The sequence below is a fragment of the Mytilus edulis genome, chromosome 2 (genome assembly GCF_963676685.1).
Source record: "Mytilus edulis chromosome 2, xbMytEdul2.2, whole genome shotgun sequence".
NCBI classification, from domain to species: Eukaryota; Metazoa; Mollusca; class Bivalvia; order Mytilida; family Mytilidae; genus Mytilus; species Mytilus edulis.
In genome coordinates, this window is record NC_092345.1 from 50,004,342 (window position 1) to 50,020,594 (window position 16,253).

General features: G+C 30.5%; 2 protein-coding genes across 5 annotated transcripts in view; one reads left to right on the forward strand and one right to left on the reverse strand.

Annotated features, from left to right (window-relative positions):
* Window positions 1-16,253, reverse strand: part of LOC139510208 (FIGNL1-interacting regulator of recombination and mitosis-like) — a 70,300-nt gene that overhangs the window by 44,242 nt on the left and 9,805 nt on the right. For all 4 annotated transcript variants that reach the window (XM_071296671.1, XM_071296673.1, XM_071296674.1 and 1 more), the window contains exon 6: window positions 14,001-14,141. In XM_071296671.1, coding sequence (XP_071152772.1) covers window positions 14,001-14,141 — 141 coding nt within the window. The remainder of the gene's footprint in view (window positions 1-14,000; window positions 14,142-16,253) is intronic.
* Window positions 840-10,308, forward strand: LOC139510219 (uncharacterized). The gene is made up of 5 exons (XM_071296692.1): window positions 840-985; window positions 2,925-2,995; window positions 5,293-5,494; window positions 6,601-6,713; window positions 8,145-10,308. The coding sequence occupies exons 2-5, from the start codon at window positions 2,969-2,971 to the stop codon at window positions 8,376-8,378; spliced, it is 576 nt and encodes a 191-aa protein (XP_071152793.1). The 5' UTR covers window positions 840-985; window positions 2,925-2,968; the 3' UTR covers window positions 8,379-10,308.

The window sequence follows — 16,253 nt, forward strand, 5'->3', positions numbered from 1 at the left end:
CAGCAACCCAACAACAGGTTGTCCTATTTTTCTGATTTTTGACCTGATGGACAATATTACCTCATGTCAGATTTACTCATTATGCTTTGGTTTCAAAGATTTTAGCCAAAATTTTCTTTTTACCCTTATGTTCTATTTTAAGCCTTGGTAGCCATCTTGGTTGGTTGGCTGGGTCATTGGACACATTTTTTAAACCAGATACCCTAACAATTATTGTTGCCAAGTTTGGTTAAATTAAGAGAATTGTCACAGGCTACAAAAAATAGAATGTATCCATAGACATGTGTGAAATGCCATGGTTTCATGTTTTCTACTTCTTCTTCTTTTGGTATACAATATTCCATCGATATCTGATGATGACATATTATTTGCATATGTGAACTATTTCCAAAATTTATTTCTTGGCTTTCTATAAATTATATTAAAACGTGGATATGCATTTCTTATAAACCAAAGAAGTTTACAATAATCTAACACACTTTGAAAAGTAAACTATGTCAGTAGCTGTAACCAATTTCTTCAAAATGTGCATATCATATTATCTATATTATATGTAGGTAAAGAATATCTTATAAACCATGGGAAAAACTTATATGGTCACGGTTTTCCACATGCTAACACAATATATCAATTATTATATAATACATGTCAATTATACTGTTATCAACTTAAGAAATTCCAAAAGAATTAAACTGAACAATTAATATATACAATTCAGATATTGTTATGTAACACAAAGTTGTATTTTCAATAAATCTTGGGGTTCTACATTTATCAATGGGAATTCCCTTTATTGACAGCCCCATGCACTCCCACACACAGTTCAAGATCGACCAATCAGAATCTAGAAGTATCTTATCTGTAGTAATACATAGTATATATTGACAGGTTAAAAAAGTGTATTTCTGTTCTAATTAATATATATTTGTATCTACATTTTAACATTTAATTGCAAGTGGACATTCAATGCATACTGCAATTGAAGGTAAATATTTAATAATTAACTTTTCTGAGTTTTGTGATCGACAAATATTTGTTGAAAGGTAAGATTAAATGCATGACTACATTATCCATAATAAACAGTTTAGTTTAAATGAATGACAGCTGATTTTAAGTAAACAAGCATATCTTTGGTTAATATTTACGTACTGTTACTTCACACACAAAGGATATTCACTGTTACAAAAATGCAACACAAATGTCGATACATTGTACAAATTAACATGCAGCTTAATTTTGACACAAGGTCAATTATAAATACATTAAAAATAATATATGAACTCTGATATTTACAATTAAGTTAAATTATAATGTAATCTGTTGCTAGGATCTTTCTTTTACAAAGAAAATTTAGACCATATCATTTAAAAATCTATCGCCACAAAAGACAACAACACTCCAATTTTCACCAATGGTATTGGTTTATTAGGTCGATTTGTTTTGCCAGCAGGAGTGTCTAAAGAATAAAAACATATCGTTCATTTTCTTATACAATGTGTCAGATGCATGCTCAATCAAGACAGAAGATTATCATTTTATTGGTCTATTTCATCTAAGGTTTAAAGTTTCTAATTTTCATTAAATTATGACTTGAGATGAATAAAATTTTAAAATTCAGTCTGACTGGAAATATTTTATATCTTATAGACTAATGTACCCATATAATGTCCCAACATTCACAAGCATCAAAGGTTGTTGACCCCACATGTCACTATACAAAGGTGACATTTTCTTGTAAAATTAAAATCAATTCTAAATCTTCTACTTTACTTATAGAGGAGATGTGACAATATTTTAATCATATTTCATCATCAAACTTGTCATTTATCATTCAATAAGATAAAAAAAAAAAAAAAAAAAAAATCCTTTTATAAAAATAGAAAATTAGGAATACAATATATTACTATATCTATGAATGAAAAATCTATGAATGGAAAATGATATGCTAAGGCACTGTTCTGTATATATGAACAGTACTAAGATTTAATTTACTTGTTAATGGCAATTTAGTTAAAAAAAATTACAAAATTTAAGAAGACAATTTTAACTTGAAAAAATCGTTCAGTACAACAAACAACAATATACAGCTGACATACTGTTTCTCAATTATTATATAACGTCGCTGGGCTTCTAAAATGTCCTATATGACTTTTTTGGCTAAAAATACTTTTTGACACTAATGGTCTGGGTGGGAGGAAATCTTTAGTATCACAAAATAGCATACAGTTAGACCAATCAAAATGTGTGAAATAAGACATATTACAAAATTGCCAATGTCAGTTGTTTGTAAAGTTTGCTTCCAAAATGTTGTATGAAAACTTGAAAATCGTTGTAGAATGGCTTTGGGAAAAAAATAATTGTACATTTCTTTATTTTTGTGAAAATAATTTAAGTTCTTGGATGATCCAGAAATGTCAACGTTTTTATTTCACTGCTATTTACAAAAATGTTCAATTTCACATACGACATTTTGGAAGCATGCATTTTACCAAAATTTTCAAAGCCTGTTTGTAAGAAAAAAAATTCTTGAAAAATTTGTAATATACAACATTTTAGAAGCCCAGCGACGATAAGTTCTTGGTATCTTAAATTCAAGTTTAAGGTATCAAATAACATATAAATCCTGACATGAAACACTGCCTGCATCTTTTAATAGTTAACAATCAATAACTTTAGCACTTATTCAGACCAGGAAGCTGCCTGTATTCAGAGGCAATTAAGGGGGAATTATGTTCAATATTTAAACGTCACTGGCATATCTGCTGGAGGCTATATGTTTTTGTTGGAAAGAATATTTAGAAGACTTTCTGGAAGTTTTTTACTCCCATGCCTTCAAAGCAAAATCTGTCTTAAATTTTAATGCAGCAAAAACTGCATGCAGCAGACGTCTCAAATATCCTAACAGAATTTTATATGTTTTACAGGTTATCAGTTGAATTGTTGAAGTATTGATTCAAAACAGTCTACAATGGAAAATGGAATAGACATGATAGAGGTATTTAATAATTTAATTGTGTTGAAAATCATATACAATTTTCATACAAGATCGATTGTCAGTCATTGGTTAAAAAAAATCCAGTGATCTAGGATTTAAAAAGTTAACCTCCTCAAAAACTCCTACAAAAGTTTGTATCTTGTACAAAGTAAAAATTGATTTGTCTGGCAGAATGACAGGAAGACTGAAACCCAGCCACAAATATGGGCATAGGGTTGAAGTATTTTTAAATATTGAACTGAAAAGGTTTTGTGAAGACACTTCTTACAGACTTTTTAATCAATGTACACTGTGTTGAAGGCTGTACCTTGACCTATAATGGTTTATTTTTTTTAATTGTTACTTGGATGGAGAGTTGTCTCATTGGCACTCATACCACATCTTCCTATATCTATATACATCTCATTTAATATTTTCTACAAGAATTTGTAGTCTACTTATAGTAACATTTACAACTCATTTTTAACAATAAAGAACACAGATGTTTAAATGCAGTCTATATTGAATCCCAAATGAAGAAGGTATACTCTCTCTTACTTTGATTTACTTTGACAGAATCATTGAAACTGCATTATAACTTTCAGTAAATCAAATATCAAGCTTTATTCTTTTTTCCTTTTAATTTGATAAAATTTTCTGGAACCTTTTTGCTAGGGGAATAAAACTTTAAATTATATGTAAAAAAAAGAATGTGTCCCAAGTACATGGATGCCCCACTCACACTATCATTTTCTATGTTCAGTGGACCGTGAAATTGGGGTCAAAACTTAAAATAAGAAAGATCATATCATAGGGAACATGTGTATTAAGTTTCAAGTTTATTAGACTTCAACTTCTTCAAAAACTACCTTGACCAAAAACTTTAACCTGAAGCGAATGGTCGCACAGACGGACGCACAGACGAACGGAGGCACAGACCAGAAAACATAATGCCCCTCTACTATCTTAGGTGGGGCATAAAAATGAATGTAAGACATAATGACTATATTTGTGGTGACTTCAGTTGAAACCAACCAATAGATAAAAGTTATATGATACTTCAAATTAAGTTGAATAAGTTTAATATACTTGAATGAAGTTTTACTATATATAAAACCCATGTACATGTACTTGAATTCCTGTTTTCCTGTACTCTAATTCAGGCAACAGCTTTTCCGTTTGCAGTGACCTTAACCACTAGACCTCTCAGTAGTACTTCAGCTGTTTCATTCAAAACAATTCTACTAGTTGTTTATTTTTACTGTTAATGCAGAAATTATTATGTTTATTGCATTAATCGTGAAAATGCAATAGTATCAGGTTTGCAATAATATTAAAAACTAATATTTTTACAATTAATTAGTGATTGCTAATATATATCATTATATTCTGGTATCACCTAAGTTGAACAAAGGTATACAGAAAAACATATTAGTTAACATTACATTGCATTGTACTTTGTTGAGGAAGCATTAAATATGAGTTATATTACAACTGTATGATCAGTATAGCCGACATATTAACATCAGAGAGAATCTAGTTTGTCATTTATAATTCTAATAAATTGGCACAATTTTTGAAGTTTAGATTTCTGTTTTTGGTTCATAATAGCATTAAATTTTAAAACATTACAGTTTGTTAGGTATTTCTTGTCAATAAGTATAGTGCTCTATCTGTCAGTAGAGTAGACTGTTGCATTCCATTACATAGTGGTATTCGTCACCTATAGCAATTCTGCACAAAAAACACTTTCTCTGTTCTCAGGGAATGTAATAATATGTGCATGTATCAATTTCTTCATTTACAGTTTATAGATATAAGAAGATGTGGTATAGGTCAAAGTACGGCCTTCCACACAGAGCCTTGGTTCACACCAAACAGCAAGCTATAAATTGCTCCTAAAGTTGACTAGTGTTAAACCATTCAAACAGGAAAACCAACGGTCTAATCTACTGAACATCAGGTTCCTGACTGAGGATAGGTGCAAACAAATGCAGCGTTAAAATGAAAATTGCAATCTAAGATGGTACATAACACTACAGGGAGATAACTCTTTAAAAATCAGCTGAAAATCAAATCACATTCTATTGTTAAGGAAATATCAAGCTTCTTAATGATTAAAAGTGTGTTTGTCAAACTGCTACATATTCAAATAATCATGCTAAGGTCTGTCATTTAAGTTTTTTGAAGTTTTCATATTTTTGTCAAAGGATCCAAGTAAATATTTCGTCAAAATTTTATGAAAGTTAAACGATCAAAATTGATTTTATTCAAGAAGAGTGGTACAACCTTAAATGATTTTTTCTAAACATTTACAGAATAAAGAAATCACTACTGCAGAAGAATGGAAGAATGCAACACAAGATATTGAGTCTGATAACCATGATCAAACATATCCTGTACAACTCCTGTATTGGAACACTCACATAGATAGCTCTCTTGATCCCCGTAAAAATGGATACCTAATGGTAACAGATGAAGGAAACGTCTGTAGCAGTGGAAATAAAAATGACTCAAGAAGTAAGTATCTCAACATAATTCATGATTGTTAAATTTCGTACCTTTGATTTGAAATAAAAAATAACTTCATTACCAAAGGGAGATAACTATTGAAAATTAAAAATTCATAAAAGGTTCCATGGAACTCTGTGTCTTGCCTGTGATTGTTGCTGTCAGTGTATAAGTGTTATGTTGACTTTAAAAGTCAGTCCATTTTCTGAAGATGTTATTTCTTGTATTTAGATATAAGTTCTGTCCAAGTTTCATAAACATCTATAAAGGTTTACAAATTTATCATGTAAAAAAAAGTCCATCAATCAGAAAAATACTGTAAATGAAATCTCTATGTCAGTCTTTTGCAACATAAATTTTACAGACTCGACAAAAATACATACCATACAAAACAGTTTTGACTGTGCAGAAATAATTTAATATACAACTACTCTATTCAACTATTTATATATAGTAAAATATATTAAAATACAAGGAACAAATTTTAAACTAAGGTTGAACAGTTATTGTTGTCCTTCTAAATTTGACATCTAAGCAGGTAATTAGAATTTTACATTATATTTTTCAATTTTAATACATAATTGCAAAACTACCATTTTAACATAAAGGTGTAATAATTTGAAAATAAAAAAATAAAAGTAAGGTGCGGAATAATTGCCAATACAACAACTATGCATCCAGATTCAACATTGTTAAAAAGACACATATATTAAAGTCACATTACAACTTCAACAATGGGCATGAGCAAAACCCCATACTGTATAGTAAGCTATATAGAGATCTCAGATAATATAATGAGAAACAATTCAAAATAAATGTAGGATGTCATGTGTCTATGGACCACATATGCCCCTATTTGTTTCATAACATTTGGTTGAGGCAAATTTAATTTAGAGAACAGAAACAACAAATTTAGCAATTTGCCCAATTATAAAGGGGCATAACTCATTTTTAAAAAATAATCTTGTACAAAAAATTATCCTAATTCAACAAAGCAAAAGTAAATCTCAGTGTTGATAGCAAATTAAAAAAAAAAAACAACATTTTTCAGAAAAAAAAAAGCTAATTTCATAATTATACGATGTACTGATAGAATAATAACAATTTTTTTCCAGCTTTATTTGATATCGTCCATGATGTCCTAACTGATCGCTATCGTTTAATATGTAAAGGGGGAGACTGTAAAGGTTATATACTGTACATGATAGGTCATGATCTCAAAGCAAAGGTGAGTCTTTACATCGTTTTATATGTAAAGGGAGGGACTGTAAATAATACTGTACACGTTTTGTATTTAATGTAACATCTGTATAATACATGCAGTGAGAAAAAAATCATGTTATTTTTTACAAATGTGGTGTTTATTTATAAATTATGAACGCTCAGAATTATACGTTTACAACACTCTTATGCTAGAAATTTTAAATGTTCATTAAAAGACTCATTCCAAATGATTGGTAATCTAAAATATCATACAGAATTCTCAAATGTTTATACTTATCCCATATTGATTAAAAATTACACAAGAGTGCACACACTGAAATGTCTTGCCTTCTTTACTAATCATTGATATTATGTTGATAGTTCTAAATATAAAGCTTAACAACTGTCACATAAACTTAACATTAACCAAGAAAACTAAACATTGACCAATGAACCATGATAATGAGGTCAAGGTCACATGCCAGGGAGACGTGTACATCTAACAATTCTTCCATACAACAAATATAGTTGACCTACTGCTTACAGTTTAAGAAAAACAGACTTAAACACAAAAACTTAACACTAAGCAATGAACTGTGAAAATAAGGTCAAGGTCAAATAAAACCTGTGCAACTGACATAAAGATCATAAAATATTTCCATACACCAAATAAAGTTGACCTATTGCATATAGTATTAGAAAAAAAGACAACAACTCAAAAACTGAACTTTGGCCACTGAACCACAATTATGAGGTCAAGGTCAGATGACACCTGTCAGCTACACATGTACACCTTACAATCATTCCATACACCAAATATGGTAGACCTATTGCATACAGTATAAGAAAAACAGACCAAAACACAAAAACTGAACTGTAACCACTGAACCATGAAAATGAGGTCAAGGTCAGATGCCAGTTGGACAAGTACACCTTACAGTCATTACATATACGGATAATACTAGACCTATAGCTTATAGTATCTGAGATATGGACTTGACTGCCAAAACTTAACCTTGTTCACTGATCCATGAAATGAGGTCGAGGTCAAGTGAAAACTGTCTGACAAAGCATGTGGACCTTGCAAGTTACGCACATACCAAATATAGTTACCCTATTACTTATAATAAGAGAGAATTTAACATTACAAAAAATGTTAACTTATTTTTCAAGTAGTCACTGAACCATGAAAATGAGGTCAAGGACATTCAACATGTGACTGACAGAAACTTCGTAACATGAGGCATCTATATACATAGTATGAAGCATCGAGGTCTTCCATCTCCGCCGCCATAGTCTTCGCCCCATCACTATTCTGATGTCGAGCTTTCTGCGACAAAAGTCGCAGGCTCGACAAAAACTATTATCTAACTTATAGAAGAAATTCTAAATATTAACTGATGTGGTCTTCTTTGAATGAATGTAAAATGTCATGCAATATCTTGTTCTTTTACAGAAATGGAAAATAAAGGATTCTGTGAAAGATACATCTGTATTTTTCAATTTCCGTTCAAAACATAACAATGACAAACCACCGTGGAAGATTAGTTCATACAGTGGTGTACCACTTCAGTTCAACTCTAATGGAAATTTCCTCACTGAAAAGCCAGGAAATGACACTACAGATTACACTGATCCATATTATTTCATACCATTTACTGCTCATACAATGCATATTTCTGCTGTCTGATTAAAATTTTGTGGTTTTGTCTCTAAAATTGAGATAATGGGGATTGTTTTGACTGTTTCCATTAATTGAAAGTAATATTTTATGATCATGATAGTAAAAGTTTGTTTGTGTTTTCATTTCATGGAATCATCTATTCATTAAATCAACAAAATTTAAACTTGAATGAAAATTTTTGTTTGATGGGCCTTAAAATTAGTTTATTGCTTTACATTCATCTATTATGTGGTAAATTTTAGGCGACAGTTTTTCAAACAGTTCATGATCAATTTTTATTTCTTATTTGACAAGAAGAAAACTTTTTTCATGACAGACCTTTAGTTTCTTTAATTTTCCTCCATATTTGTTTTTAATTGTAACAATTCCAGCAAAATAATTCCCAATTTCAAATCAGAAGATGAATACGGTAAATCGTTTTTTGCCCTTTTCTATATCATGTTTTTATAATAGTCATATTTTTACATGTGACAACATAAAACATTATCAAAATGGTCATTTATGATAGAAATATATTCCTGAGACCAAATGTGAATCATCTTAGAATTCATCTTAATCCAAACACATAAATTTTTAAATCTATATATTTTTTTTTCATTTTTTTTTGGGGAAAGGGGGGGAGGTTGAAGCCTCATCCATCTTTATTTATACTATCATCATGGTATAAAGTCAAAGATTTTAACTTTTAAAGTACTTAATTGAATTGTACAATATGAGACAATTTCATGATTTTAATGTGGTGTTTTATCAAAGGGTGTTGTTGCATCCAATCGTTATTGAATTGTTGACCTGTTAAACATGTAAATAGCCTTATTAAATAAACTGTGATATTTTTTTGCTATTACTAGTCATCATTTTAGAAATGTTACATTATAATTACATGTATTAACATATGTCCCACAATCACTAGAAAGTCGTTTTGGCATAAAAATATCTTTAACAGCAACAAACTGTTAAAAATAATACAGAATACTCAATTGCTTAATTTTGTCAACTCAAGAATGGTTATCAAATTGAAAAAAAAAATGAATTAACACACAGTTTTGCAAATATTTCTTCAGCAAATTAAGTCTAAGAAAAGAGTCACTTTAAAAGTGCAAGCCCTATTGGAACATTTAAAAGGATTGTGACATATACAATTCATATATATTTAATTTGTAAATTTATAATATAGGTAGAAAACTACTTTCCAAAGTATGATGTATTATAGATTTTTAACAAAACAGTTTTTAATGTTGTGATATTGATATTTTTATGCATGCAAATAAAATTTAAAATATATAAATGTTACAAATATACATGTGTCTTATCAAAAATTTAATTTTATCTTTCATGTCTGGTAGTAGTCTTGAGTACCCTAAAGAAAAAAAATTGAGCAAGCTAATTTTTTTTCTCAAAACTATTAATCAAGATAATGCAAGATAACAACCAGAGGATCGCAACACATGACAATAATTCACTTGCACTTTGATACGGGTTCTGTTACCTGGCAGCAGAGGCGGATTTAGGGGGGAGCCACCGGGCCCCCTTTTTGGGAAAAAATTTGGTTGCTTATATAGGGAATCACTGAAGCGTGACTGGAGCAGGGCCCCACTTGTTAAAATTTCTAGATCCGCCAGTGGGCAGTATATTCATTAAAGAATCTAACGTCTTCAAACTTCCTTTTGTTTTATATTCTTCATCAATTAACTTCCATAACACATTGACAGTTTACTTTGTTTGCAGATCAAAATTATTTTATACTTAAGAATGTGAATAAATGGATTAATGATTATATTAACAAAGAAAATGCCGTAATGGACTATCATAATATTAATGACAAATTCAATGTGTGATATTATCAGATAATTCAAAACCAAAGATAATTATATTTAATGTACTTATGCACCATAAGTGTAAAACATGTACAGAGTTAAATAAATATTTATGATTCATAGATAGTGTTTTCTCTTTGTATCACTGTTTCAAATTGATATGAGTAACACAATTCTAAGGAAAAGTAACTTAAATGACACTACTGACTAAATACTACATACTACATGTAACATAGCACCAAACCATCCCCTTAAACTGAGATAATAGTCTATTACAAATAACCAATTTTTACTTGGTCAAGTCTGCAAAATACTTTATATTTCTATTAATCAAACTTCCCTAAGAATATTTTAGGTTGACCATGGAAGTATTTTTGAAAGGAATAACCACGTCGTCACTAAAAGGTTTCATCTGCGTTACAGCCCATTTTTCGATAACTCGTTAAATGGTTTAATGCCTGGCATGGAAGTTGATTCTCCGCACGTGATTGCTCAAATAAATGATACTTTTCGGTCATTTTCATGTTCACAGAGAATTACGAACAGACAAGTTTTTGTTGTATATACGTGCGAAGTAACCCGAATAGTCCATTTGTTACATTCTGTTAATGTACGCCGCCGAATAGTCATTCGTTCAATTTTTATTTTAGTCCAATTTTTCTATTTCTGGTTATACGATCTTAATAGTTTAAACCGACAGCTATCACATATGAAATTGGAGAACAAGGCTGGGTCATTATCAATTTTAATATTTACAGTCAGTTAAAAGACCATTTTTGTCACTTAAGAAGATGATTGTACAAAGCATACGTTTGGACTCCCTTTTATCATTGAATAAGAATAATTTAAGTCTTGTGTATAAGTCAATTAATATATTCACAATACTAAATAGTTCTATCCTTTAATTTATAGTTCTTGATTCATAAACTAATTTGTCTAAAAATGAATTTGCCGCAAGACAGATAACGTCAAGCTCATTTTGTCGGTTTGTTTTAATTTTTGCTGTAGCTTGTTATGGTAATACAAGTATATTCCACATAATTACACCTTATATAAGAATGCCAGCTTTTGATTGGCTGATAGCCAGTGTATTTTTCGCATATTCTAACATTTCTTCCTCATTTCAAACGAATCTGACTGTTTTTCACCACTGCCGGTGAATATGCATCAAAATACAAGTCTTGGGACAAAATTTCCCTTGCCTAGCGGCTCGGGAAATTTAAGTCCCTCGACTTGTATTTTTCGCAAATACCCCTCCATAACATGATATATCTGTTCAATAAACACTTTCAAAAAAAATATACGAACATATTATCCCCAATTTAGATGTCCAGGTTCAATAATGTAATCAATGACATTTATGACATATACATAAATTAAGATTACTTGAAAGTAAATATATCCTTTTTTAAATCTTGATAAACTTTGCACATTTCAACAGTAAAAAAAATCTATGTCTAGATTTGTCTACACTATTTTGTTAAACATCATGTGAAACCTGATTGATTCATTGGTATTTAACTGTTTTACTCAGGATCCGCTTTTAACCGGAAAATACATTTAGAACAGTTTAAAACAAATGGTAAGATCCGCTTTTAACCGGAAAATACATTTAGAACAGTTTAAAACAAACGGTAAAAAGCAAAAATATGCTTAATTAAATACAATTTTGCATGCTAAACTGTTGTAGTTTGAACAATTGTCGTCCGTTTTTCAAGTTTATTACATCATACGTCTACTTTCTGAACTGCGGTTTCACAGATAGTAACCAAAGGGGTTTAGCCGCCGAGATTATAATTGGATAAAATCATATGACTTTAGTACAGAGCTCTGCACGCCGTTAATACATGCTAATTAGTCGTTGTTATTCCTTTTAAATATTACTTCCATGGGTTGACAATTAATTGTCCTTTTTCAAAATTATTCCCATGTTTTAAGGTAAATTTGTTCTCTTTGCCTATTAGTCAAATACAGGACAAAATATAGGTACTGTAAATTTAGTAATTATTGCGAAAAATGCAACAGGGTTATAATCGCAATAATTTAAACTCGCATTTTGAAATTTTCCATATGAATAAACAGGAATTATTACATTGGTTGCAATGAATTCCATTGATTTCTCAGTTAGATAAAAACTGATAATTTCACATGTGAAATAAACGTGGTTATTTCACTCTCTGACGTCATACAACAATATACAATTATGGCCCGTTGAAGAGGTGAATATCCAAAATTGTCAACACGAGAAGGTTATTTCATTGAGGGCGCAGCCCGAAGTGAAATAACTTTTAAGGGTTGACAATTTTGGATATTCATCGACTCTAAGGGGCCACAATTGTTTTATTATACCGAACTAACATTGGAAAGGCCTTTCGAACACTTCTTTGGACTTTACACAACAGTCAACACAAACACACAAGGTGAAAATACCTTTAACGGCTTTGTGTTCTAGAATTTCTCGAATGTACAACAAAGGTAGAATCTTTTTGTAAAATATTGATGGCCCTGAAAAGGACCGTTTATAAGAGACACGGCTGCTGGCACTCTTTTCATGACCACTGCCTTATTTCCATTTCTCTCGGTGGGCTTCCAGTGTAACGTGAACGCTGCCATTTTGTTTATTGACGTCTGTGACGTCATTTTCATGGGAGGTAACTCAAGTACAAATCAACAAACTGAAAAGGTTATTCACCGGTGAATAATAGAGTTATTCACCGCTGGTGCAAATTTTTAGGGTTATTCGTCCTTCCTTGCAATTGAATGAAAAACAACTGAATTATTCCATGTCACGTGATAACGTTTCACCCAATAGAATTGTTTAAAATGTATGTAAGGTATAATAATAGGCGTTGTCAAGACGTCGATAACGGCGGATTAAAACAAATTGTGAATGCGTAGAAAAAAGATATAGTTCCTTACATGTTATACATTAACTTCTTACAAAAAAGCCATTTGCCAATGTAATAAAAAGAATAACTAATTAAAGAATTCAAATATCGAAAAATATTCAACGCGTGACCGAACAACACTGATAATTAACTCATGCGCTACGCGCATTCGTGAATTAATGTGTTGTTCGGTCACGCGTTGAATATTTTTCTCTATTTGAATTCTTCGATTAGTTATTCTATAATTATTGTCATAATCGCAAAAATTAAAATAGCATCGTAGTCTAAAATGACAAAATAGCAATAATAAATGCACACAATAATATCTGAATTTACAGTACCATTTAAACTTCCTTCAAATCATTCATATCTCGGAAAACAAGATAGTCCTTTCCCTGAGTTTGTAGTGTAGGGACTATTCCTAAAGGGAGATAAATTCTGATTTGGGAAATTTTAGATTGAGCATTTAGAAAAGTTGAGTACATGTATTTGCCAGTAGAAAAAGGGAATTGGACTATAGTACAGATCACAACAAAAATCTATTTCATCCTAGAATGTATAAATTTAAATGTCTAATTCAAGTAGAATTGTGTTTCAAACTGCACCTTGAACTTAAAAATAACAATAAATTGCCTACAAATGATCATGAAGATGAAAAATACCTGAATTTTGAAATCACAATCAAGATTATTAACCTCTGAAAATAGGGGATCAAGCAATTGGAGCTGAATAATCAACTTGGGACTGAGACCATAACATCACAGTTACCAATGCTATGATCACCAATGATCATCATAATCATAACTTACAGTGATGTGACAGTGAGGAAATGTTTGGTAGTCTGTCTAAAAATACTTTCAAAATGATCAGTAAAACAGTGTAAATGAGCAATATTCAAATGACATTCCTAAACATTCCATTCTTACCTTACAATGTCCATAAGTCCCTTTAAGTATATGGACAGCTCCGGTTGGTAAGGACTGGACCTTATTCCAGGCCAAAGGTACTTCTGTGGACCCAACATATTTCACACAAACTTCATAGCATTCCACTATGTCAGACAGTAACTGTTCAAATGAGATAAGAAATTGTTTACAACTATTTAATTTCCAGAAAATTAAAGGTTCTTTCCACCAAAGTAAAGGATGATGTTATCTTCAAATTTTCTGGAAGAATGGAAACAGAAAGTAAATATATATTTTGTAAGCTTTTAAAAGAATTCTATTCTTAAATTTGTGCCATTCTTTCCACTTGAATTCACATGTTTTGATGTAACTTTGTGCGTACTGCCTATTTACCTATAACTAACATCTTTTGAATTCAAAGATATCCTTGTAAAGTTGTATGAATGAATGAATACTTTATTTGCAAGAAGCATATATATACATGCTATGGCAAACGAAAATATATACAATATATGACAAACAAAAGACAGCAGAGAACAGTAGTTACAGAGTATACAATAATATTATGACAATATATGCGATCTAATTTTCCAAGCTGCATTTAAATAGTTACATAGTTTTACTGTCAGAGATTTAGAATGAGCTTGTAATAAATTATCTAACTTGTGCCGATTTGGCTTGTAAAAGAGATAGGTATTTAGAAGGCACTTAAAAAAAATATTGTATGAATGATGAGATAAAATCATTTCTAATCTAGAGGCTCTAAAGAGCCTGTGTCACACACCTTGGTATTTGTGTGCATATTCAACAAAGGACACTCTCAAACATTATAGACAAAAATAGAATTCATGACAAAACTAGTATATTTTTTTGTACTGCTGATCATTTAGTCTGTTTAGTTTCTCACTATCTTCTTTAGTTTCTGCTCAAAACACAAAAGATGGGTACAATTAAATCCTCATTTAAGGGCAATCACTCCTATAAATAGTGAACCTCTATTAACAATGACTAACTATATTAACAAAATTTGCATAGTATTTTTCTTGTTAGCCACAAAGTTTCATAAAATTCTGATGTGTGGTTTCAGAGAATTTGCAAGGACCAGAACAGTATACGTACTGATAGACGGACTAATGGATAACAAACATTATCCCCAAAGCAACTTTGTTGTATAGGTAGAGAGAACATAGCACTAATAAGCCGGTTTTTAGCAGACTGAATTTTCATGTTTTGGTATAGAAAACATATCAATAAAATTTTGAAAATTCATTTGTGACTTTTTGAGAGGATATATAAATGCTAGATTTTTAAACTTTTAATAAATATTTCACTGAAATTATAGTTAAAGCTTAATCAAAGTCTAACTACAAATAAAAAAAACTTAGATAAGCATTAAACTGCCACTCAACAATAAAACTTCATGAATGGTTTTCATACAAAAATTCTTAAAGTACATGAACAATGAAAACATAAGATTTATTCTTGTAACAATTTATCTTTGAATTTGTAGAAGCAACTGTACCAAAATCATTTTTTTGAAATATGACAAAGGAGTAGGTCCAGTAAGGACCGATTTTGGCCTCAATTTTCAAGTTCATCTAACGAAAGATTTTAGACACTTTTTAAACACTTAAATGTTTATTTTAATTGATTCGATAAGTTTTAGTGATAGATTTTAACTGATTTAGTCATTAAAAACGGTCCGATTCAAGCTTAAATCTAAGAAATCTATCAAATATGCCAAAAAACCTCACTTTTTAGATGGTTTTTGTCAAAAATGAAAGTGGCCGCATCCGTGTTCATCATCAACCTTTATATATATTATGTATTATCAACAAATACAACTTACATTTCAATATTATGAATGAACACGAATGCGGCCACTTCCATTTAAGACGGAAACCGTCTAAAATCTAACTAAAATGCTAAAATTTTGAAGATTTCAGTAATTTAGCATGACTTTATGGTGCTACTACCCGATATATGTGCATTGTATTGTCAAAACAGCCCATATCCATGTAGCAGAGACATTCTTCTTTCCAATAAATAGCTTAAATATTACATTTTCACAATTTTGTAAAACTGCTATATTTTGGGGCCAAAAAGGGGTCTTACTGAACCTACTCCTTTACAACTTCAACTTTGGACTAAATACATGTTTGGTGTTTGTGGAAAATCCCATTGGACTTAATACACGTTTAATGTTTGTGGACAATCCAGGCAATCTTCTCCACGTCTTACAGCATGTACAAAGTTTAGTTAAATCATGATAAA